Below are 24,197 nucleotides of genomic sequence, written 5' to 3'. Positions count from 1 at the left end.
GAAAGGGACTGTTCTTAGCCTTTGTCATGTCAATGTTTTTGCTAGCGTTTGTTTCTGTTTTATAATTATTTCCTGTTCTTAATGCGTCATGTTCTCAATGTCATAGCAAGCTTTTAAGTCTTTGTTTTATAGATAATGGTAAATAAAGTTTTTCTGAGGTTGTTTTTTCAACAGGTGTGAGTTCTGTTCAGAGCACTGCAAATCCTCTTTCCTAACTGTTTGGTGTGATGCCCTGGACTGTTTGCTGAAGTGTGATCAGCAGAGCAGATGCTGCTGATTTTTACTGCAGTAGTAACCAACCAGAGGGGAAGAGCAAATTGAGGAAAATTTGTGGGTAAAGCAAAAGCCACGTGCAAAAGCAAACCAAAACAAGGCATTCAAGGGCAGGCAGGTATTCATCCCTCCCCAGGAAAGCAGGGCTCCATCCCGCCTAGCGGTGACTCGGGAAGACAAAGGCCATGCCTCTGTACATCTCCCCCTCCCTCCCTCCTCCCCCAGCTTTATGCGCTGAGCCTGACACCCTGGGGTATGGCTTATCCCTGAATGCATAAGGAAGGAGTTGGAGCCCAAGTCCGTAATTTGGCTGACCTATTTTACCAAATAGTACCAGATTATAAAGCGTGCTAAGTTGGTGCTTTTCCCCAATGTTGTTTGCCTCGGTCTCTTGCTTCTCATAGCTTTCGGAATGCTTTTACTGATAGGTGGTTGCAGGTTCCTGTAGAGGAAAAGCACTTGGGAGCAGTGGATGTTGTTTACTTGGTTCTAGAGGTGGTAAGTAGGAGGAGAAGAAAGTTCAGAACAGGTAAGTGTGTGCACTTCTGGACAGTACCATGAAGAAATGGTTTTCATGTGGCTTCTCTGGTGAAGGCTGCTGGTAAGGGTTCATACGTTGCCTTAGTGTTGAGCACTAGTTCAACCCTGGCATCAATGCTTTGGGTTTACTGCGCGTGAGAAGGTTCCAGTCCCACGTGGCACAAACCACCACACAGCCTTGTTGCAGTGTGTGCCTGATGATATTGTGTGGAAGCTCTTCAAGTAAAGCTTTTCCGGGCTAGCTCCTGTTGTTGGGTAGTTGCATTTAAAAATCCAAGTCTCCCTGTTTGTTAACAACGGACCTGCTGCTTTGCAATAAGGAAGGTTTCTCTTCTAGCTGTCGCTAGATGTGATCTAGAAGAAAACCGAAGCAATGGACTTCAGCTAGTGATGTCTAACAGACTCATGAAACTGCCTTCTGGTTTCAGCAGTCTGGGGTTTCTCGTAAGATTGCCAACTGCATTTGTCACAACAGAATTGCTTTGGTTTAACAGAAAACTGTCAGGACTGCTGATTTTCTTTTGCCCGCCTCCATCACCAGCATGTTACTCCGGTATCTGATTCACTTCTCTTAGATCTGAGCAGTTTTCAGCTCTGGAAGGATTTGTGGTATTGGTGTATTGGTAACTTCACTGCAATCTTATCAGGCACTTCTTTTGGTAAGGTCTTTTATAACTCAGAGGAAGCGTTTATTTTTGTGCCCCTTCTTCCCTCCCACCCCTCCTCCATTTAGCTTTCTGGTAACTTTTCTGGTAGGTGGGTGATGTTTATTTGGGTGATCCATGTACGCTGCCATAAAATGAAGATCAAATGCTGGAGTGCCTCACGGCTGCCTCTCATTTCAAATTGTAGGTATCTACTCCACTGTGTGGCACGTCTCTGAAATGTAGTGAGAGGTTTAACTGATGTGCCATAGAATATGGTATCTTGCTTGTGCTGTAGTTAGGAGGTGTATAAACAGTGCTGTGCGAAAATAGAAGTGCTCAAATTTACTAATGAAAGAAGGAGGGACAAGATGAGTTTCCTGAATGTCTCAATTTGAGAGCAATTCAGGCTTCTAAATTTTGCTTTCATGAAATAGTCCTCAAGGTTTACTCAAAATCTTACGGGTATTCACTCCTCTCCTTTTTGTGAGGGACAAAGTGACCAAATGGTGTTTTAGCGAAATATACCACAAAATGCACTTTGTGTGAGCAAAATTGCTTTTGATTTTTCTGATTGTCTGAGTCCATGTGTAAAAATACAAGACTTGCATCGGTTTTCTTAGATTTGGCTGTAGATGACTCGACCACAGTCGAGTCTGCAAAGCTGTACTGCTTCTGTATGTTCAGAAATAGTAAACCGTCCGGTTGTGAAGTGAGTGAAAACACAATCAACGGGCTGACAGAGGACTTGGCATGGGTTGACTGAATTTCAGACAGGCGATGAGAAGGCTCTGGAATACAGCTTCTCTGTCTCGAGTGAAAACATCGGTCCTCAGGCAACCTCATGCATTACTTTGTGGTAATGCTGCCATTTTTTTTTAATTGCTTGGACAGGAGTGAAAGGTGTTCCTTTGATGTGGGGTCTCTCTCAATAAGTGTCAAAGTGCAACCAGTCCTGTCAGCCTTCTGTTAGTGTTTATAAATGAGAGTTCAGTTGGTGAAGGTACCTTGAGAAATGAATGCGTAATTAAAAGCCTTTTAAATTACTTTTGGCCTTCTCTTAAGGAATCCTTTGACTCGAGTACGTTGATAGTTCTGTAGTGTGGATGACCCAGTTATTATTAAGAGACAACTTGTTTGGAACCCTGAAGATGGTCCAAAATTGTTTATGGGGTCCAGAGCTGTAGCTTAATTGTACTGTCTTGTTCCTGTTTGGATTCTGTGTCCTGCTGCTGGTGTTCTGGGGTTGAAGGGGAAGTTGGGTTGCGAGTCATAAAGCTTCCTGGCATGCTAGTCTGTCTGTGCCTGCAAATAAATCTCCACTAACTGTACGAGGAGAGGTTCGTAGTACCATCTCCTGAAAAGAAGTGCTTCTCAATTCTGGCTGTCTGGAGGCTTAGTAACTGATGAGCAAACTCGTGGTGGCTTCCAGGCAGGTGGAACACACTGAACATTGTCTGATTTGCCTCCTCTTCTGGCTCCAGGTCCATTCACTTCTCAGCTGCTTCACGTCATCTCTCAGAAAAAGCCGACGGACTTTCTTCCTATAGTTTAGAGAGATTCTTTGGGTTTGGGACCCCATCCTGTATTCCATATGGTATTAGCTCCTGATACTGCTCCAGTTCAGCCCCTCCCAGCCCAGCATTGGCATCCCAGTCTGATCTTCCCCCAAAGGCAGGCACTGACGAGGATCCTCCTGCCTGCTCCTTTTTCCTCCCTCTTCTTTCTCATCTAACGCCATTCTCCTTCCTCTGCAGGCAGAGAGAAAGCCTGTGCATCTCCCCAGTGAGGGTTCTGAGTCCACAGAATAGTTTCCAAGAGCTGATGCCTTCCCTCGGGGCCTAAAGTTCCTGATGGGCGCTTTACCCGATGCCGCTGTGGGAAATGAACTCAGGGGTTTTGCTTCAGCCACGTGGTGGGTTTCAGCCGTTTGGCACCGAGAGGGATGATGTATGGAGGAGGCTGGGTGCTGGAGGTGGGGGGGCACACCCGACTCAGCTGACTCGTTCATTTTGTTTTAATAAATTTTTATCTTTGCTTTGAAGACTGTCCTCTTTCCATTCTATTGGTGAGCGAGGGTTTCTCAGCACGTGGGGGCTCCTCCGGGATCAGCCCCCCTATTTCTGCAGGACGGGGCAGTGAGATCGGAGAGGCGCCCGGCTGATGGCAGCAGTCTCCAGCCTCCTGTCTCATTCCCTGAAGGGCAGCGGGTCCTGTCCGGACGGAGGACCCTCCAAGCAAAGCAGGGGGAAGGAAGAGTTGATGAACTAACGGAACCGAGTTACAATGCGGCAGCAGGTAATTTCTGTGCACGGGACCCGGGTAAGAAAACCAACCTTTCAGTGTTACTCGGGCAGCTGGGAGAGCGGGGCTGAGAGCGGATGAATGAGGCACAGAATTCTCTGCCAAGCGAGTGGGGAGCCCTTCTCACCGCGGGTCTATCTCTCTGTGAGGAGACCGGCCGGTGAAGGGGCGAAGCGAAAAGGTTCCCGGTGAACGGTGTCCCGTGGGAAACAGAGATAATGGGAAATAGGCCTAGGAAAAGGGATTTCAAGATAAAAGAGGGATTCGGGATCCTTCCTGGAGCATTCCACCTGACAGTCCTTAGAGGTGATGCTCGGGAATCGGGGGCAAGGTTGTACCTGGGTAAAAGATAATGGGAAATAGGCCTAGTGTAAGCAAAGGATGGTACAGTACTACGTGTTTGAATGGGTTAAAGAACCCGCTGGGTCTGACCCATTGCATTGACCAAAGTTTGGGTTGACAGAAGATTGGGTTTGTCAGGCTCTGAATTTATATGTAAATAGTAAGAAGCCTGCACATCAGGAGGAAAGCGAATATGCTTTTTGTTGGAGAGGGTCTCACACTTAAATATGGCCAAGGATCTTGGGGAAAAGAAAAGGAAAAAGGAGGAAGAAAAATGGGAGCCCCTGGATCATTTACCACCTCCATACGACCCAGGAATGAAGCCAGTGACCAGGTAGTGAGGAACAGGGAGGAAGGGGGGGATAGCGCGGTTTAGGGGAGGAAGAGTATGTCTGATTACAGGAGATCAGTCGTTAGGGGAATACGAGAGGCTGTCGCAAAGGGGCAGAGTTTTGATAAAGCTTTTGAAAGTAAACAACAGAAGGACAGACCCCCTGAGATTGGCTGGAAAGATTGGGGGAAATATGCAACAAGACTCAGGAATAGATGCAGGGCGAGAGCTGTTGAAAGTCCATTTTGTTACAAAGGCTTAGCCTGATTTAAAGAAAAAGCTGGAAAAGCTGGAAGATGGGCATGACCAGGATTTAAATGATCTGTTGCAGGAGGCCCAAAAAGTGTATGTCAGAAGGGATGATGAAAACCAGAAAGCTAAATCCAAATTACTGGTAGCCACAGTAGAACACGTGATGAAGTGGCAACCAGAGAGAAAGAGAGAGGCTACCAAATCATGGCTGAGGGCCCAGTTATGGACTGGGAGGTGGGGGCTTTAGGACCCAAGAATGGCAAAGAGGGGACAGCCCCCCCTTCTACTGTGGGAGGGAAGGACATTTTGAAAGAGAATGCCCAAAGAGCAAAGAGAGAACAAGGCGTTCCAAATGATGGAACAAGGCAATTATTCTCAAGAAGAGGGGTGTCAGAGGGTCTACCTTCTGGGGTCTAATCATCGTATTGAGCCCTCGATAAATTTAAAATTAGGACCCCAGAAGGAAAAATATGTATTTCTAGTAGATTCAGGAGCAGAGAGGACAAGTGTAATTAAAACTCCCCAGGGGTATGAAACGGGAAAACTTGATGACAAGCATAGCTGGGATAAAAGGGGAGGGCCTCCCAGTCCCTATTGTGGAACAAAGAATGATCCAGGGGAATAACAAAGAAGTCATAGCCTTCATAGTGATACCAGAGGCTAGAGGAGGACTAGATATACTCCCTTTAGGAGAAGAATTAAAGAAGGAATGTCAAGCTGTGTGTGCGAAGCAATTTCCTCCAGCGTGGCAGAACCTTGAAATGATAACACGTCATTTGGAAAGACATTTGTAGTCGGTGTTGACACTTGTTGTAAAAGTGTGAAGCGAGGAGTCTAGGATTGTGTGTGAGCAACAAGTAGTAGTACAAAGATTAATGTATGTAAAAGGTAAGGGATTCTAATTGTAAAGCGTTAATCCAAAGAGGATTTCCAGGCGCCGTGTCCCTGTGTGATTAGTGCAGACAGTGTAACCCTGTCATAGTCCTAATAGTCCCAAGTACCTGAAGTTCTGCGACTGGACCCGGTTCAGCTCACTCGTTCAATTTGTTTGAATAAATCTTTATCTTTGCTTTGAAGACTTTGTCCTCTTTACATTCTATTTGTGAGCGAGGGGCAGGGGGTGTATTTTTGCGTTATAACTCCCCCAGGTTCATCTGGGACACGCTCTGGGCTCCGCTGTGGGGCAGAACTTGTAGTGTTTGCCGTCTCCTGTCTCAGTCAGCAGCTGCAGCAGAACTCATGAGACACCTTGTTTGGTTTCAGTCCCTCTTCAAGTCAAGCACCTTCCGTGATGTCTCGGCCACCTCCCTGCCACCACCCTTTGGTCGATCAACGTTGAGCTTTGCTCTGGGGACACGGGCAATGGGGGTCCGGCTGCAGGATGAAATCAGAGCTCCTCCTGAGGAGGATCCCCCACCATTCGGGAGAAGTCCAGGTTGCTGCCTCAGGGCAGAAGCTTTGGGCTTCCCTGCTGGTGGCCCAGCAGAAGGGGCCTGACCTGCGCGGGAGAAGCCCAGGCTGTGCGGCCACCCGCACAGGCCGCCTTCCCCCCGCCTGCCCCGCCTCGGCCGTGGGGCCACGGCCCCTGCCCGCACGCCCTCTGCACCTGGGCCCCGCGCGAGACGCCTCAGAGGCGACCTGGGCAGGGGGAAGGGGGTACATTAGGGACACAGTGGGACCATCCATGTTGGGAGTATCCCAGTTGGGACCATCCCAGTTGGGTCCGTGGGTGCCCACCATGGTGGGACCATTCCAGTTGGGTCCACAGGTGCCCAGCACCCACCACCCCACCCATGGGCACCCACCCCCACCCTGAGCACCCACCACCCATATTGAGCTCCCAGCACCCACCTATATGGGCACCCACCACCCATACTGAGGTCCCACCACCCACCCATGGGCACCCACCCTGAGATCCCACCACCCTTCCATGGGCACCCACCACCCATCCTGAGCATCCACCACCCACCCATGGGTACCCACCACTCACCCTGAGGTCCCACCACCAACCCTGTGGGCACATACAGAACACTACACCCCCCCTTCAGGAACTTACGTAACCCTAAAGAGCCCTACGGGCACCCACCTAAACCTATGGAACACTACCAACCCCTATGGGCGCCTACGGGCCCTTAAAGGCCCCTACAGACACCTGTGGGCACTTATGGAAGCCTACAGAACCCTATGGTACTCTACAGAAACCTTCAGGCCCCCACGGAACTCTTTGGAACACAAGCAAGTGCAGAACCCTACAGACCTCTACAGGCCTTTACAGGCCACTAAGGAACACTATGGGCCTCTACAAACCCCTACAGACTCCTACGAAAACCTACAAGCACCTACAGGCATCTATGAAACCCTACAGTCTTCTCTGGAAATCTACAGAACCCTATGGGCCCCTACAGCCATCTACAGGCACCTACTGAACCCTATGGAACCATACCAAATCCTGTGGACCCCTGTGGAACCCTACGTAACCCTACAGACTCCTACAGAACTCTACAGGACTCTATGAGCCCTTAGGGAATACTAAAGTCACTTACGAGCACCTGCAGGCACCCATGGATCCCTACAAAACCCTACAATCCCTACAGACCTCTACAGGCCCCTAGGGAATACTACAGGCCCCTAGGGAATACTACAGGCCCCTGCTATGAGAACCTACAAGCACCTACAGACACCTACGGAACCCTACGGGCACATATGGGAACACTAGGGACATCTACAGACCCCTGTGGAAATTTATGGAATCTTACAGGCCCCCACAGACACATACCGGATGCCTATGGACAGTTACAGACCCCTACAGAATCCAGAGGGGCCTCTACAGGCCGCTAGGGAACAATACCGGCCCCCTAGGGAAACCTACAGAACCCTATAGGCCTCTACCGAACCCTACAGAAGGCAGGACAAGGCCAGGGATGTCAGGTGCAATTCCAAGCAAGTCCTGGCAGCGGCAATACTTGAGCAGACTGGCATCAGCACACACAAATACCTGTACTTTCAACTCCATTTCCAGAAAATAATTATATCTTTACAAACAGTTAACCTTAACTGAGCTCAGCAAGGAGATGTTCTTGTCTGCTAAGTGCTGAGATGCTGGGAAGAGTAGCATGGATTTCTGCTTGGTGTCTGTCTGTGGACGACACAGAAATAGCTGCTCAGACTGAGGTAGACTACAGGCAGCCATAAAAAAGACTTTATTCATTGCTCTCTTGGTCTGTGGTTCTGCTCTCTTTACCCTGCTACAGTGCTGTCGCTGAAAGCTGCCCAGGAAGTGTCTTCTCCATCTTAGTTCAGGCAACTCTAATTCCTTTTTGAAGGATATGTAGAAGTTCAGTAGTAGAGGCCCATGGATCAGTGTCATCTGTGGTTCCAGAACCAGCAGAACCAAGTCAGTAGCAACTCAACTGCTAGACCCATCAAAAGCAGGCAGCCAGTGGATTTAAGCAGCAGACCTCCCCTAAAGCCTAAGCAGAGATTCCCTAGACAAAAGGGAAAAAGAAAGGTGCCACCAGGAAAGGTTTTGCTCATGAGAACTATAGCTTCCCCAAAGGTAGCTTAAAAAAAAGAGAGAATAATAACCCAGAGAAGGAAAAGGCAGTCAGTCAGATTATTTTATTCTGCTCCTGTCTCCTGTTGAATCCCACCCAGCTTGCCATTACCCTGTTCTTCTGTAACAGTACCATAGGCGTTGTCCTGTAGCAGCTACCACTGGCACCTTGCGGTCCTCATGACACAGCCACTGTGCGTCAAGAGCTGGAATCAGACAGGTATTCCATTTTGCACACTCCTGCCCTCCAGAACTGAAGATTACTGTTTTCATCAGAAGAAAACAACACACACTGGGTTGCATGTTATATCCATATCAGCAGGAAACTGAGTTGGAGAGGATGTGGGAACATTGGGCTGTACACACTGGTGTGAATTAAAAGGAGCCTCCTCCACACACAGGGAGGGTTAAAGAAGAGCACAGACCACTCCAGAGAGGTTATTAACTACAAAAATACTCTCACCCGAGAAGCTGTTAATGGTGAGCAGTTCCACACACGCACAATCACTTTCTAAGCAGAAAATGGTCTGGAACAGAGCAAGGGTTGGTAAATGCATACCCAGGGTCATTACCACAACTAATTATAAGCCTAATTGACTGGAATCAGTAATGGCTCTGCTATTGCATCAGCCCATCCGGGCCTACCTTCCACCTTTCGCTACCTGCTAAAAAACACATTTATCAGTCACAGCCTGATACTCAACTGTAGGTTCTGTTACTGCCTGCAACCTGTGATATTAGCATGTGCAACATTACCAAGCACGGCACCAAGTGTCAAGTGGTCAGAGAAGGATGCTGCAGCAGTAACAAGGCTGGCTGGCACCAACCCACTCAGGATCCCAAGGATGTCCACACAGGGACAGAAAGGGAGGTGGCAGACACGGTAGGCCACACATGCCCAGAGCAGAGATCTATGCAGCAAACAAAAAAAATCAAAGCAACAAACCTATCCCTAGTCTCCCTTCTTGGAGCTATTCAAATGCCATCTGGACACGGTCCTGGGTGGCCCTGCTTGAGTAGGAGAATGAGACCAGACAGACCACAGAAGTCTCCGTCCAACCTCACCTGTTCTGTAATTCTGTGATCTCTTCCTTTTGAGCACACTGCTCTGGATAGCACCTGGAACACACCAGGATTCTGCTGTTTTTCAACTACACTGTCAAGGTAGGCTCAATAGTCCTGATGTTTTGTAGGGACCTCCGTAAGCCTGCAGTCTTCACGTCAGCACACATGAAGGCTCCTGGGTAAGGTATTCCACCTGGGTAAGGAAAGCCACCAGAAACAGAGCCTGCACATGGCTAGCTGGAGTCAAGCAGGAGACAGGTGATGCTTCCTCATCACTTAACAACCAGCTCCATGAGCCAACCCAGCCCAGTTTCAGAACCTACAGCCTCTTCCAAACACAACCATCAAGCAAACTTTGGAGAAGGACTTCAGGTAGTATTCAGGTGTCAGACAGCACTAGGCTGAGGCTACGCAAACCAGGTCCAACCTTCGAAGCACTGCCCAACTCCACCCTCAGAGACCACTACTGTCCTCCACCTCCCAGTAAGGCAATCGGTAATCCAGCATGCATAACTAAGAACAGTCACTTGCTTTGAAGAGAGCACATAATTTTGATACTCTTTTATTCTCAGCACTGACAGTCCACAGGAGCATGGCAGGCCTAAGGATCTTTATTTCAGTTATCAATAGCTAGAGGGACAAGTTACATACTGTAGCATCCATGTGCAGGCAGAAAATCATAGTTACAAGTGGTACTCACTTTGAGTTTAAAGACAGGATGTGAGACTGCACAGCTGTGCTCAAGGTACCGAGGCAGCTTCAAAGGCTGGCAGCGAAAACAAAATACTAAACCTGGAAATAAACAATTGGCCCAACTAGGGCTTAGGAAAAAAAAAATATATATTATCACATTAATGCCAGGGAAAAAAAAAAAAAAAAAAAAAAAAAGGGAAAAAAAAAGAGAGGCTGCCACCTTATATTTGTGTGGTTTGCAGAACAGTAAGGCTTTAATTCTGCATAGGGTCTTTGAGAATAACTGAAATATTTGGAAAAAAAAAAAAAAAAAAAAGGAGTTCAAACAGCAGGAAGTGAGAATATCTCCAAAGGGGAATCAGTGACATGAGCATGGACAGAACAGATAGGAGAGGGAGAAGTTCAGGGTTAGTCATAACCACAGCTGGACCAGATCACAACAACATATTTCACTACATGGAGCAACATGCCCTACAGTTTTTGTGGTGTATTATATTAGTCTGTCTTCATCCCTTCCAAGCCAGCTCACAGTCCAGCAGTCAGTTACAACACTGTGTGCAAATACGGTTAGTGAGAGCGGTCCACAGCTCCCCATCCCCTGTAATGGACTAGTGTAATTCACCAGAGGCTTGGAAAGTGTAACCCACAGAATGCACATGCAAACAAGGACAGGTGGAAGCTCTCGCCAACCACACGGCATTGCTTGATGCCCTGCTTACGCAGCAGTCCCAGACAAGGCTAATAAAGTTGTGTCTCTGGATACACTGACCCTACCCTATGGAGGGCCACATGGTAGTGAACCACAGCACTCCTCAGGCTGACCTGGACTCTGCTGGCATGTTGAAAACAAACAGGGAGAAGCTGGAAAGGCTTGGACAATCCACAGAGAATTAATATGGCCTGTAGTTCCAGTAACTGGAGAAAACAGATATCTGGAAAGCAAGAAGAAAAGCAGGTAAGTTCCTGTATCCCTTGGGCCACAGAAGAAGGAACATATAAAGCATGCATGAAGATTGAGCTTTATAGCATTACATGCTTCAGCACTGCAGAAGGGCACATTTGCTGCTATTGTCAATGAAGAAGCTTGGAGCACAAAGTTACTTGCTCAAGGTGGCAGCTAGGTCAGCTGCAGTGCTGGAACTTAACACTGGTCTGCTGGAATTAGCTTGCTGAGGTCTCCATGCCTCATCTACAACCCCATGGCATTTTCTCACATCCAGCTCATGACAGAACACAAAATTGCTCCTCTCCATCTAGTCACCAGGTACAGCAAACACATCTGCTGCACTACTACACTTATCCCAGATGGCTGTCTGCCAGGCAGTGACAGCAAGCTCCCTGGCTCCAGAGCATTGACTCATCGTTTGTTTTCAGTTTACATGTAAGTTGTACAGAATAACATCACATCAGATTTTTAGGAGATCTGAAGTCCTTTCAAAATCCAGAGTTGAAAACAAGGCCCCTTCTCTAAGGCCATTACCTTATCCTTCAGTTGCTGGCAAAGCTGCAGTGAAACTGTGAAGAAGACAAGGGCATCATTTAACCATGGGACAACACATTCAACTTTATGGACATGGCTGACTTCATACCGCTGGTTGCCAAACTCACTGTAGTGGGGAAAAAAGAGCACAGTTTTGCACAGAACACAAAACTCAACTGTCCTCCATTCTCACAGAAGAGATCATTATGATTTCTACTACATTTAAAAAAGCACCTGGCAAAGTTATAGAATACAAACTCTCAGTCTACCTCTGACCAGATTTAGAGTTAAGCTAAATCTAATAAGGTAGAAACTTTACCACTTTCCAGAGAGGGACAAAAGCAGTAAATGCAGACAGCAATGCCAATAACTTGATGTTCAATTTGGTTGACAGCTCTGATCTCTAGACAAACTCACAGCACTGTATGGGTGGGCTGTATCTTGAAAAGCCACACCTTTGGGCCTTTAGGACTGAGTCATTAAAGAAGCACGGTTACGGGCACGTGTGCATTTACAGACACAGGCACAGCCACAGCACACAACTCAGTCCAGCTTCTCCACTTAATAGATGCTTGTCCTGGTTTGAGGTAAAACAGAACTAATTTTCTGTTCAGTAATTTTACTTTTTTAGCTAGGCCTCTTCTAACTAAACTCTGAAATTAACAGCATATTGTTCAGAAATACAGCATACTGTTCACTCTCACAGTGATAAGACTGATTATACCAAGGAATGGTGTGCAGAAAGGCCCTTGCTTACACTTATTGCTATAACAACCAAGGTCAGGTAAATTTGTTGTTTGCCCCGTTGGAGGGTTGGAAGCGGAAAAGCGTAGAGGGGTCCCACCTGTGGGGAGGAACGGACAGGACAGGTGACCCAAACCTGACCAACAGGGTCATCCCATCCACATCACACTCAGTACAAAAGCTGAGGGATCAAAGGGTCAACTCTCTTCTTTCAATGGCCAATGTCCGAGGAGGACCCTGTCTGTTCCTCTGCCTTTGATCCCGATCCGAGCATTCCTGACTCCAGATCCGGAATCCAGCTCCTGTACATCACCGAGTCCAGCCTGGGACTTTCCCCTGCGCTGGCTGGTGACGTGATCGTCATCCTGGGAGCTTGATATGGTTTTGTATATACTGTATACATTTTTATTTTATTTTACTTTTTTTCTTTTCCTTTTTTTTTTCCTCCTTATTTCATTATTTATTTATATTTTCATTAAAGTAGTTTAGTCTTTTTCTAAACTCATAATTTTTTAATTCCCCTGTTCCCCTCCTCTCTTTTCCTTGGGGGGGGGGAGGGAGGGGCCATCTGTCGTTCTGGTTGGTCAATTCGGTCAAAACCACGACAATGCTATAGTCAAAATTGAGTACAGCCATTTGGATTTCTTCCTCAGCGTACTCCTACAACTGTTACAGAGACCTTGCTGTGACTATACTTACAACATAGCCCCAGGGTTGTGTAAAATGGACCCTCCAGATGGCTTGAAGTTCTAGAGGAGAAGGAAAAGGTCATTAGGATTTTGACACAGTAAACAAACCGCTTAGAAGGAGGATGTTTACTGTTTGCACTTTCAGTAGCCTGACATCAAGAAATGCCTATACTCTCTCTGCCTGAATACTCCATTCATATGGAATCCATGTTATTTGATCTCTTCCTGCTCCTTCATGAAAAAAATTCTATACAGTGGCTGAGTCCAATTTAGGTCCAAATTTTAGCACCACAAAAATAAGATGAGAAGATCCAGAAGAAAATCAAAAGATAGATTTTAGGGAAAAAATCCTTATGGAAGGACTGCATTTCATAAAGCTTAAGAGTTTAATTCTGTTTTTACAGGACATCAAGCTGACCCAAATCCGAGATGTGAAGCAGAGAAGTATTCATCAGAACTCCATTCAGAAAACCAAGATGCTACTTCAATATAAACTAGATTATCAGAATTATGCCTTTCCAAAATTATCAAACTATATTGCAAGATGAAGCATTACTTGGCAAAAACCAACTACTGGCTTTCTCCAGGACACTGCTATTTTCTTCCAGGCTAAGTGACCACGCCCCAAACAAGATTTAGAGCCAGGGTTCTGTCTGCAGCAAATCTAAACACAGACACTTAACACCAGTTACAGTCATTTCTGCATTATCTTATGCATATAACATTGCGCAATGTAGCAGCGCAATCTCCTCCTCAAAGTGGGAAGTAGGAGAAGGTAAATAAACAAGGCTCAAGAGACAGCAGGTATCACCTTGGTTGTGCTGGGCTGCAGCACATGGAGTTGGTAGACAGTCAGGCACAGCTTGTTCAGGTTAATATAGAAATTCACAAGGATGTCTGGAGGCAGAGCAGGGGTGAACATTTTCTGGTGAGAAAATAAGTAGTTTATTTGTCAGTGAAAGGAATATTATTTCTAATGCTGGGAAATCACCACCTTTTCCTAAGCCATACTACAGTTACCCCACAGTGTGAGGGACCTTAGGAAAGAAACAAAGACTGAGCAGCTTACAGGCAATGGTTGTTGCTCTTACTGCACTTGATCAAATGGTGTGTGCACGATGGTGACAAGAGGATGGAGCAGTGTTCACAAGGGCAAATCATCCCTAGACAAGCTTCCTGGGCAGAGAATACAACTTACTCTCTGAGAACCAGAGTCCTCACAGCCAAGTTATCTGCTTTCCCACAGAAAGATAGAGAGCAGCCAAAAATGCTCAGGATTTACACCTACTTTAGCTCTCTCTTTCTGCTTCAGAGACACTTCAGAAATCCACTTCCACCAGGATGTAGCATAATATCCTGACTGTTGCATGCTGCTAGACTGTATGGAGAGATAGACCACCACATACTTACCGTGAGACCACTGGAGGCAATCTCTGGTAGAGTCAGAGTGGCTGGAGTGGTGAGCCGATTTCGGGCTCTTGATAGCTGTAACATCACGGCATCCATAAGCTACAAGATAACATACAGTACACTGCTGAGTGGCAATCCCTGGACACCTCTGGACAGTGTGCTGCAGAATCCTACAGCCTTCTTCAAGTGTTACACCAACAAAGAGCACCACCACCACCGCTGCCCTTCCAGGAATTCAAGGACTTAATGGGATGGGATGGATTCCACATAAATGCAGTTTATTACCACGTTCAAAAACACTTGTGAGACAGGCCAGGAGTGTTTAATACTAGGGACTGAAGAGAGAACAGCTATTCATTAGAAGAATAAGAAGAGAACATGAGATCAATTACTGATGCCACAGAGCACTGACAAACTCATCATCAGCTCTTCTGAAAAGCATGCATTAAGGAAAAACAAGCTGTGTTCTAGTCTCCCCACTCCCATATCACAGGTACAATAACTGCTGAATTCCCCACCCCTCACCCCCGTTCATAACTGTCTATGATCTAGGGCATTAGATAAAAGAACCAGCTCATTGTGAGTCCAATCCTGCCAGAAGCCACAATTCAAATGACACAATTTCAAACATGCAGACAGATGTCCTTTTCCAGAAAAGAAGTGAAAAGCAACATATGTCTGTTATAGTGCTCATGACTACTAAGATGAAGGCATTTTACATTATGACTAATTTCTCTCCCCTGCTTCCACCCAAAAGTAAAAAGGAAATAGTTTTACTACCTAGCTTCTTTCTAATAGCAGCCCTTGCCCATGTGGAGACTAGAAAGGGTTAGCTTTCTCATGTTTGATATTGTGATAGATTCTAACGAGTAAGTCGAAATTCTGGTAGCTTCAGAGAGCATTTCCAAGCAGAGGGATGGGATTTACTGCCACACAGCAGCCGTTCTGCATCAGATGATATCAACTACTACTGGCAAGTCAGTAGTCACTTTCAAATCATCAGTACATCATGACTACTACCCTTAATCTTTTATTTGCTGATGCCTGCCTCATTCCTTTTCTCCCCAAAAGCACTGACTGACAGGGAAGAGCATGGAAGAGCACAGGAGTGAATGTGCCATGGGTACAGATGGGGAATCCATTTCCAGTAAGAGACTCAAGAGAATAATGAGCATTAACTATTTTTAAAACAACAAATGGAGGGAAGAAAAATCCATGTTCCTACCCAAGTAGAGAAGGCTTTCTCCTCACCTTGAGAACCTCTGAGCCTGTTTTGAACTGGTAGTTTACATCTCTGTTCATAAGCAGATAAATGGCTTGGTTAACATGGTTTCTAGCATCCTGGATCTGCAAAGGTACAAACACAGTCCTATTAAAGAAACACTCTTTGTAGTAAGCACTAGTAAGTAGAGGGTTCCTGGTTATCTCATTGGCCCTAAGAAAATGGGGATGTCTCAAATGTTGAGACCACTTCTCTCTGAGTACCAGACACTCACTAATACAAATCTACCACTGCTGCCCAGACACATTATTGGGTTCTTCACTTAAAGACTGGAGATGCAAAGCAGTCTGATAGTTACAACCTGGATTGTCAATAAAAATATTGCTGCTGCTCTGAAGGAACAGTGACATCAGGCACTCTCATCCTGGGAAGACCCTGATGATGACTGTTCAGGTAGGAATTCTCACTATTGATGATAAATGGCAGTCACAAATAATGATTTCTTCCTTAGGAACTACATAGAGCTAAATCAAATGACACAAATGACATCAATAGCACCAACGACCAGCAAACATTGATTTCTAATACAGTGTCTCTGGCAGTATTCCAGAGCTCTTCTAAGCTATAATTGTTGGGGTTGAGTGTTATCTCCAGCAATCAAGCTGCCATCATGCTGCTTGTGCAGAACTTGACCAAACTCAGGACACAGCTAGGTCAAGTCCCTCTCAAGCAAGACAGCTTCTAGCCAGGAGATAATTATCAAAGCAAGGCTGATAGGTGTATCCCAATGCTTTCATAAGAACAAGGACAAACCAGAGGAAGAAGAAAATGGCCCTGAGAGAAAGTTACTTGTGTTCAGTTCCAAGCAGCAGCAGGAAAATTTTTAAAAAGCAAAAATGTAAACCAGAGGGTGAAATAAATGGAAAAGGTAAGCAGGGAAGCCTGTATGAGAAGTGACTGCTGGAAGATGGGTAACACAGCTTGGGGTATTTGCAGTTTGATCAACTACACTGCTCCCCAGCAACCCCAGATCCTAGCTCAGCCTTGTAGAGGCCTCCCTGGCATAAATCTGGGCACTGGTTCCTTCTCATCGGAGCTCAGGGATCACACAATAGCCCTGCTCTTAGAAAGCACCAGGCACTGAAGACTGCAGAAAGAAGAGAGAGATGATGAAGTCCACTGTCAGACTGCAGAGAGACTCTGCAGGTACTTGGACTACAGCATCTCCAAACATCACCACTTCCAGCCTTTACATCTCCCAGATGCTTTTCAACAAGCTAAGTGGTTCCTGGCAGCGTTACCAACCCAGCAATGCCAATCCAGCTATTATAAGGATTTGCTTCATTCCTGTTCCCCCTTGATTTTGCTCCATTTTCTAATCAAGTTCCTCAAAACTCATGTGCCTGCACTTGTGTTCCTCAAAAATGTGCCTATACTACAATTTCTTACTGATAACTTGACTTTGCACAGAGAAACAAAACTCCAAGCTGGCACCACTCACTAAGGAAGAATCTCACAATATTTCAAGATGCTCATTTTTAATTTGGACAGGACAAATATCTCCACGTAATCACTGTAAAAGTTTCTGCACAGAATCCCTTAGGCACTCACATTCCACATCTGAACAATATTAGAACACAAAACTCTTCCAAGTAAATAAAGGAAGGTCTTTTCCACAAAAGCTGGTAGAAGCCTATCAACGAAGTACAAAACACCCACAAAACAGGATGCACTGCTGAGTGTTACCATGAAAACTTCCTTGCCTTGTTGTGAGGCATAAACTAACTTGGTCAGCTTTGGGATTAACATCTCAAGAACATAATTTTCTAGATTTCTACAATATTACTGGTTAGAGCTTTTACTCCACTGCCAAAGCAGCTGTTGGAAACTGCACCCAAGACTAAATGCACTGATCACTTAGGAGAATCCAAGCCATGGCATAGTGAAGTACATGGAATACATCTTTCTCCAACCTACTCAGCTGTCACAAACTAACTGTGGGAAACTATGTTTTCAAGATCGGGCCCTAGATTAGGTCCTGAAATGAGGTACCTCCCAGCAAAATGGTGGGAAAGACATTCAGTGTTCTAGACAGCCACATCCCTTTAACTCCTTAACTAGGGGAACTCAGCCATACTACAAGAGCACAATGCAGTGAGATTTGTTCTCAGCATTAAAAACAACTTCTCTGTAAGAGAATGAGCACAAGCTACTCAGTCTCCAAAGTTGCTCTTTGCCCTGCTAGCCTGCGTTTTACAAGCAGACACAAGGCCAGTACCCCACAGGCACATTAGGCACTTCTTTTAGAAGATTCTGACTGCTCTATGCAGGCAGCCTTCAGCTTGCTGGCGCTTCAGGAACAAGCGGAACCCACCTCTCTCTCCTAGCACCATAACTAAATTTAATTACATCTGTTTCCTCCCTTATCTTTTACCACTGGAGCTAATGTAGGAGAGACATAACCTTCTCTCTCAAAAAGCGAGGGGTTACAGCTACTGCTTGGAGTAGCTTGCGCAAACACTACAGACAGATATGCATCTAAAGTTAACAGTACCTGCTGCAACTTCCACTGCTTGTCTTCCCGAAATGCAAAGTGTAGCAGCTGATTATTTCTGGGCATTTTCAGATTAACATCCTTGAAGAAAGAAACAAACACATGCAGAGCAAGCAGTCCCCATATACAGAACACAGAGATGGCCAGTGCCACTCCATTCTGTCTCCCAGACCATCTTGGCAAGCTGCTTTCAGCAGTCTTGGCACAGCCAGAACTTCAGTCCATCTACAGGAAGATGTTAATACAAAGGATAAGCTGAAAGGCATTTAGTGAATGGGGATCCCAGCAGGACGCACATGACCTCATCTCAGAAGGCCCCCTAGGAAACCTGATATTACACAACAACGGCGATAAAGGCAAGGAATCATAGAATTGTCCAGGCTGGAAGGGACCTCCAAAGGTCATCTAGTCTGACCTCCCCACAGTCAGCAGGGACACCCCCAACCAGACCAGGTTGCCCAGGGCCTCGTCAAGCCTCACCTTGAATATCTCCAGGGATGGGGCCTGTACTCTAGGAATTCCTATGGAAGCTGACTCCACCACTCACCACAGAGTTGAAAAATTTCAACAGTTGCTGAAACATTAAGGATTTAAGGCCCATTAGGGAAGACTGACACAGAATACTAATGGACCGCTGGAAAAGCATAATTAGGATGGCCTCCCCCTTGAAGTCATCAAAGTGCAATAAGTATGACTCCCACCCCTTGATATTAGTACAAAGCACAGCAAGTACTCACAGCTTGACACAGGGCATCTCCCTGCAGCGTCAACACACCTTTCACCTGGTCTGTGCTGGAATGAGAAGATAGATCTGGGAAACACAAGTCACAGGAGGCAAGAGACACCTACTGAAACTGCCAACCCAATACTGCCCTTCCCTGTTCCATACAGCTAGCCAAGTCCCCCTCTTTCCCGGGCTCAGTTGGGGGATGCAGATGAACTCTACACACACTTTCAAGTCCCTGGCTCTTGCCTGCAGCCAGCTGCTGTCATATTCTTTATGAGTCACCTCACCCTAACTGCCCTGTCTAAAACATCATGTTCATTTCTGATCCCATGCTTATGTCAACAATTTGGCTGCTGTTACGCAGCTTGCTCTGCGTGAAGTAGATTTATTATTGCTATTTTAGGGAGATCAGGACAAATGATTTGTCCATGGTCAGAGTCAGAAATTGAGCTAGGAGCAGAATTCAGGTCTTGTAACTGCAACTCCCTGCACCCCGAATCAGAAAAATGCCCCTTGGCAAAACTGCTGACAGCAGCACACTGATACAACCCACCAATAGGAATCAGTGACTACAGTATAGGTGCTAGTAGGAAACAGCAGACGTCTGGCTAAGGCAGCCCGCTGGAACACAGCTACAGACTGTTATGTTAACCCGCCATGAGTTTGTTCGTTTGTTTTCCTTAAGGCGAAATCTCATATCAAAGAAAGCCCCTTCACTTTGAGGGTGCTGTAGAGACCTTTGCTGCAGATAGATGCTCAGGGAACACCGGCCTTTGCGGCAGAGGGAAGCTCCCAGCACAAACACTGGCACTGCCAGGAGCCCGGGTACAGCCCCCAAGCACAGTCTGGCAGAGCAGCAGCAATCTACCAACCATCACCACTTACCCCAAGGTGCTCAGCACAAAGTTCTCCTGCTTGACAGCTCCTCCTGAGCCACTGGCAGGCAGGGCAAACCGGTGAGAGGCCTCCTGCCCAAGAGAGGACATAGTGAGTGCTGGAGCATCCACCCGGGCACAGCGCACCACAAGCCAGCAACAAAGACAAGGCAAAATGAAGAAATGCAGACACGGGCAAGTGGGCAAATACAGAGCAGTCAGCTTTGCAAGCCTCCTGCAAACCACCTAGTAAAGCACAGAGATGTTCCCTCACCCTCCTGCAGGACAGGCACAGCGCAGAAGGCTGTGTTGTGTGCAGCTCATGAAGAAAGACATCAGAAATCCCACACTCTGGCTTTGTGCCTGGGAGCCAGGGGAGGCAGCCAATGCCCAGTGGGGTGGCGAATCCACCTGCAGCAGGAGCGGCACTCCACACAGCATGCTTGCTGCATTGGCCTGTGCAGCGCAAGCACTGCTGGTCCCTCACCCATGTGGGAAGTCTGGAGTGAAAACCTGTCCTCCTGACTGGTTATACTGGCTGGCACTTGTCCTTTAATCACACTTCACTCTTAAAATTACGACAAATTCTTCAAAACAGATACTATATATATAGATATAGCAGGTTATTGTCACCTGCTACTGAGTCACGTCCTGGGTCAGCACCATGGCACTCCTACCACCTTGGGCACCCAGCCCTCACCTCCACATTTTCGCCCATACTCTTGCACCACCCACCGACCCCGACTGAAACCTCACAGGGAGGTCACAGGGAGAGCGGTGACCTCTTGTGCACACCATCTCCTTTGGCTAGTTCAGGGCCGACTCAGCTGAACACTTCATACCCCTGAAAGGTGCTGGCAGAGAAGTGGGTGTGTCGAGGGAAGGATGGTTTCGAGTGAGGAGAGTGCATGCTAGTAATTACTGCACAAGTAGTAGCTTGTCAGCTAAAGGCCACTGTGCTCATTTCCACCATCACACGACAAAGTTACAGGCAGATCCGGATTCTCTGTTCCAGAAAATATTCATGTCTCAGGCAAATGCCTGGCAGACGGGTCTGGCTGCCTCCATGTGCCTTTTCAAAGCAGCTCTCTCAGGAAGGAGGGTTAAGTACAGAGCAATCTAGGGGAAATCAGCTTTATTGTGTGTCCTCGAGACCAAAGGGCAAGCAAACACTTGGGACAGTACTGGATATGCGTGATGGACCACAAATTTTACCACAATTTTTTTCCTCCAGGGAAAATCTGCCACCATTCCTCACGTAGGAGAGCAAACAAACCCACAATACAAAGAACAGATGAAGCAAATAAACCTTACCTTCAAGATGTCTTGCAGCTGTTTCAAAACAGCATGGACCTCTTCTTGTAAAAGCCATTTAAATTCTTCTTCCTACATTGTGGAAAGATAGCAGTGGAATCAATAGAAGTCAAACAGTGGAAACAAATCTCTAAGCCACATATGGAAATTATTTAAGTTCGAAGTATTCTGTTATGAACATGCTGTTTAAATCACATTCTGGTAGGAAAATAAAAAGATTTCTTCCTGATTTGTTGAAAGGCCTTCCTCTCCACTTCTCTGCCCCAGGCAAGTGAATGGTCCTCATTCTTGGTTTGTCTTCATTTAACAAAGTAGCATTCCTACAAATCACTGTACCAATAATCACAGAATTAGGAAAGAACAGCTAGCACGGGATGTGAATTTCAGAGCAAAGTATGGATCTGGCTGCTTCAAAATCTGGGACATCTTTTTAAGCTGCTGGAGTGGGCTGGCCTTGGCAGGCCAGCTGCCAGACACCCACCCAGCCTCTCTCACCCCCCATCCTCAACAAGACAGGGAGGAAATAAGATGAAAAGCTGAGTTGAGATAAAGACAGGCAGACCCCTTACCAACTACCATCACAGGCAAAACAGACTACACTTGTGGGCAAATTTGTAGCCAATTCGATGGCGAGAAGCAAAGACAAAAACTAAAAGGCTCCTACCCTCCCCCCCGCCCCCAAGTGGCATTTTACCACACAACAGCAGCTGAAAAATAAAGCAGCTAAATTGAAAAAGCTGGGGGGGAGAAAGGCTGAGGAGTCCCAACCATTTGGGAAATTCAGTAACAAGTTCAAATGCGACGACACCCTGCCTCAGGCCTCAACTAGCTGCCTGCTACAGAGAAGCCTGTGTAAAGCAGATCCTCAAGCCACAGCTAAGTATTTCTGTTAAACCACAAGACCCCACGCTGAAGATCATCAGAGGAGAGGAGACAGCAAGCAAGGGACAAAGAAGAGATTGACACTTGCTACCTTGTAAAACAGGATATATTTTCCACATGGAAAGTACTGGAAGGGAATGAATTGAGCAGATTGCCCACAGGAAAACTGGAAAGGTGTGGTGAACTCAGAAATTTAAGCCTGTGAGTTCTCCACTAGACAGTTCCTGTTCACCATGAGAAACCCAGCAGCTCACTGATGTGTTGTCCTCTTATGCAAGAGTTACCTGAACAAGGAGCAGAATGAGGACACTTCTGTTTCAACAAAGATTCACCTAAAGCAAGTACTCACAAAAAACCTGGGTAGGAGTCTCTGTTATCCTTCAAACCAGTACAGGACCACTGACTTTCACTGTTTAATCCCATTTTAGGTTTCTGAGGATCATATTGAACGCCTTGCTCTTTCATTCTCCGTAACACTCGCTCTCCTCCAGGTTCCCAAAGGAACAGAAATCACATAGGTAAAGCATCTGCCTCCAGTGTCTCCACCACCCCACTGTCGCCATACACATGCTTCCACTTCAAACCCTAGAATTATGGAATCACAGGATGGTTTGGGATGGAAGGAAACTTTAAAGGTCCTGTAGTGCAAATCCCCCGAAATAAGCAGGGACATCTTCCACTAGATCAGGCTGCTGATCATCATCAGTGTCTTTCGTCCCACTAGTGACAGCAATGATGACTAGCAATTTCAGACTAGGTCAAGTTCATTTGCTGTGTCTGTATGCTACACGTCTGTATTTTTGAGGAATGCTAGTCACGCGATTGCAAATCACATCAATTTTAGAAAAAAAATGGTTTTCACATGCAGCTTTCTGCCTAGCCCAGATGCATCTCTCCGATTCTCTCCCTAGGCTTTCACTGCTCCTTGCAGCTCAGGCCCCCGGAGGTGTCTGCAGTGTCAGCCGGCCCCTGTCTTTCCTACCTCTGTCAAGTCAACAAGGTTTCTTTGATGTGTCTGCCCACCCTCTGCCGGCTAGCTGTTCCACCCAGCAGCACGTTGGACTGACCATGAAAAACTCCAAGGTCGGTCATACCGCGTTGTTTACCGCACGCAGGGCTGCCTCCGGCACCGGCCCGGCCCCGGGGCAGCAACCGCGACCCGCCCTCGCAGGGCTGCGGGGAGACACCACCGCGCAGGTCGTTAAAGCAGCCCACGGCTGCCGGTGGCGGTGGGCTCGAGGACAGCCCGGCAGCCGAGCCCGGGGCCGTCCCGAAGGCCTGTGCGGGCCGCACGGCCGGTCACCTCGGCAGCGCCGCGGGGAGGAGCGGCCGGCCCTCAGAGCGCCTCAGCCTAGGCCTGGGCCAGCCAGGGATAGGGCTGCGGGCCGCGCCCGCCCAGAACGGGCCTGTGGAGGTCCCAGCAGAGCCAGCACCGCCGAGCCCCGGGCCCGCCATCCGACTCACCAGCACCGCCCGCTCCGCCGCGCTCGTCATCGCCGCCGCCATCCCGCCACCGGCCCCGCCCCACCCCGGCGCCTGCCGCCGCCCCGATTGGCTAGCGGCCCCGACCTCCGCCCGGCAACGCGGCGGAGGCAGCGTCTCACGGGCCAGCGCAACCGGGCGTGGCGCGGGCGGCGCCTGGAACGTGACGTTCGGCGGGCGGGAGCTGGCGGCGGGACAGCGCGGGCGTCACCACGCACCCGTTCAGCTAAAGGCGAGCGGCCGGAGCCCTCCCCGCCAGGCACACACGCGGAAGCGAAATTTGGAAATCGAAACAAACCCCCGCGGGCAGCGCCGCCGCGGCAGAGGGCGGGGGGCGTTCCGCGGGGGCGAGAGCAGAGCTGCACCTCCCGCAGCCCCCCGCGGGGGGGGACGGGGCTGCAGGGAACTCGCCACCGAGCGGGGGAAGCTTCTGCTCCAGCGCCTTCTGCCTCGCTTTCCAGCGCAGCATCAGTCGGTACGAGCCCGTCAGGCCCCGCACACGAACATCACTGCTATTCAATAGCAAACGCTGCCAGGATCGTCAAAAAACAACATTCTGGAGGTTGCAAACACATCAGTAAAGGGATCTTGCCTTGGAAGACCCGGTGCTGCGTTTGTGCTCGAAAATCCCCAAGCGCTAGAAGGAAGGACACTCCAGACAGAGCCCAGGCTTAGAACACAAGAAGTCACCAGGAAGTTCCTAGACCTCCATCTCTCAGCAGCCTTTGCTTTAAAACTAAGCCTTCATCCTTCTCTCTGTCCAGGTGCACACAACCTTCCGCCCGCAGAGGCTGAAATTTATCCAAATTCATCATTTGTAG

At 47.6% G+C, this 24,197-nt stretch overlaps 1 protein-coding gene across 3 annotated transcripts; it reads right to left on the bottom strand.

Moving 5' to 3' along the window:
- Positions 1-9,850: 9,850 nt before the first annotated feature.
- On the bottom strand, positions 9,851-23,436 carry ROGDI (rogdi homolog). Of its 3 annotated transcripts, XR_001413840.1 has the most exons (12): positions 23,359-23,436; positions 21,013-21,084; positions 19,709-19,791; positions 18,834-18,888; positions 18,097-18,177; positions 15,572-15,667; positions 14,321-14,419; positions 13,722-13,835; positions 12,921-12,970; positions 11,478-11,604; positions 10,820-10,929; positions 9,851-10,125 (listed from the first exon to the last, which is right to left on the bottom strand). XR_001413840.1 is itself a non-coding variant. In XM_014958825.1 (11 exons), the coding sequence occupies exons 1-11, from the start codon at positions 23,398-23,400 to the stop codon at positions 10,888-10,890; spliced, it is 861 nt and encodes a 286-aa protein (XP_014814311.1). In that variant the 5' UTR covers positions 23,401-23,436; the 3' UTR covers positions 10,294-10,887. The 3 variants fall into 3 exon arrangements, 2 of the variants coding, with proteins under 2 accessions (XP_014814311.1, XP_014814313.1); XM_014958825.1 differs by lacking the exon at positions 9,851-10,125 and having other exon boundaries at positions 10,294-10,929; XM_014958827.1 differs by lacking the exons at positions 9,851-10,125; positions 18,097-18,177 and having other exon boundaries at positions 10,294-10,929.
- Between the last annotated feature and the right edge of the window lie 761 nt (positions 23,437-24,197).

This window comes from Calidris pugnax, unplaced genomic scaffold (assembly GCF_001431845.1).
Source record: "Calidris pugnax isolate Ruff unplaced genomic scaffold, ASM143184v1 scaffold244, whole genome shotgun sequence".
Classification (NCBI taxonomy): Eukaryota; Metazoa; Chordata; class Aves; order Charadriiformes; family Scolopacidae; genus Calidris; species Calidris pugnax.
Note: the sequence above shows the minus strand (reverse complement) of the source record. Positions and strands in the feature narration are given on the sequence as shown.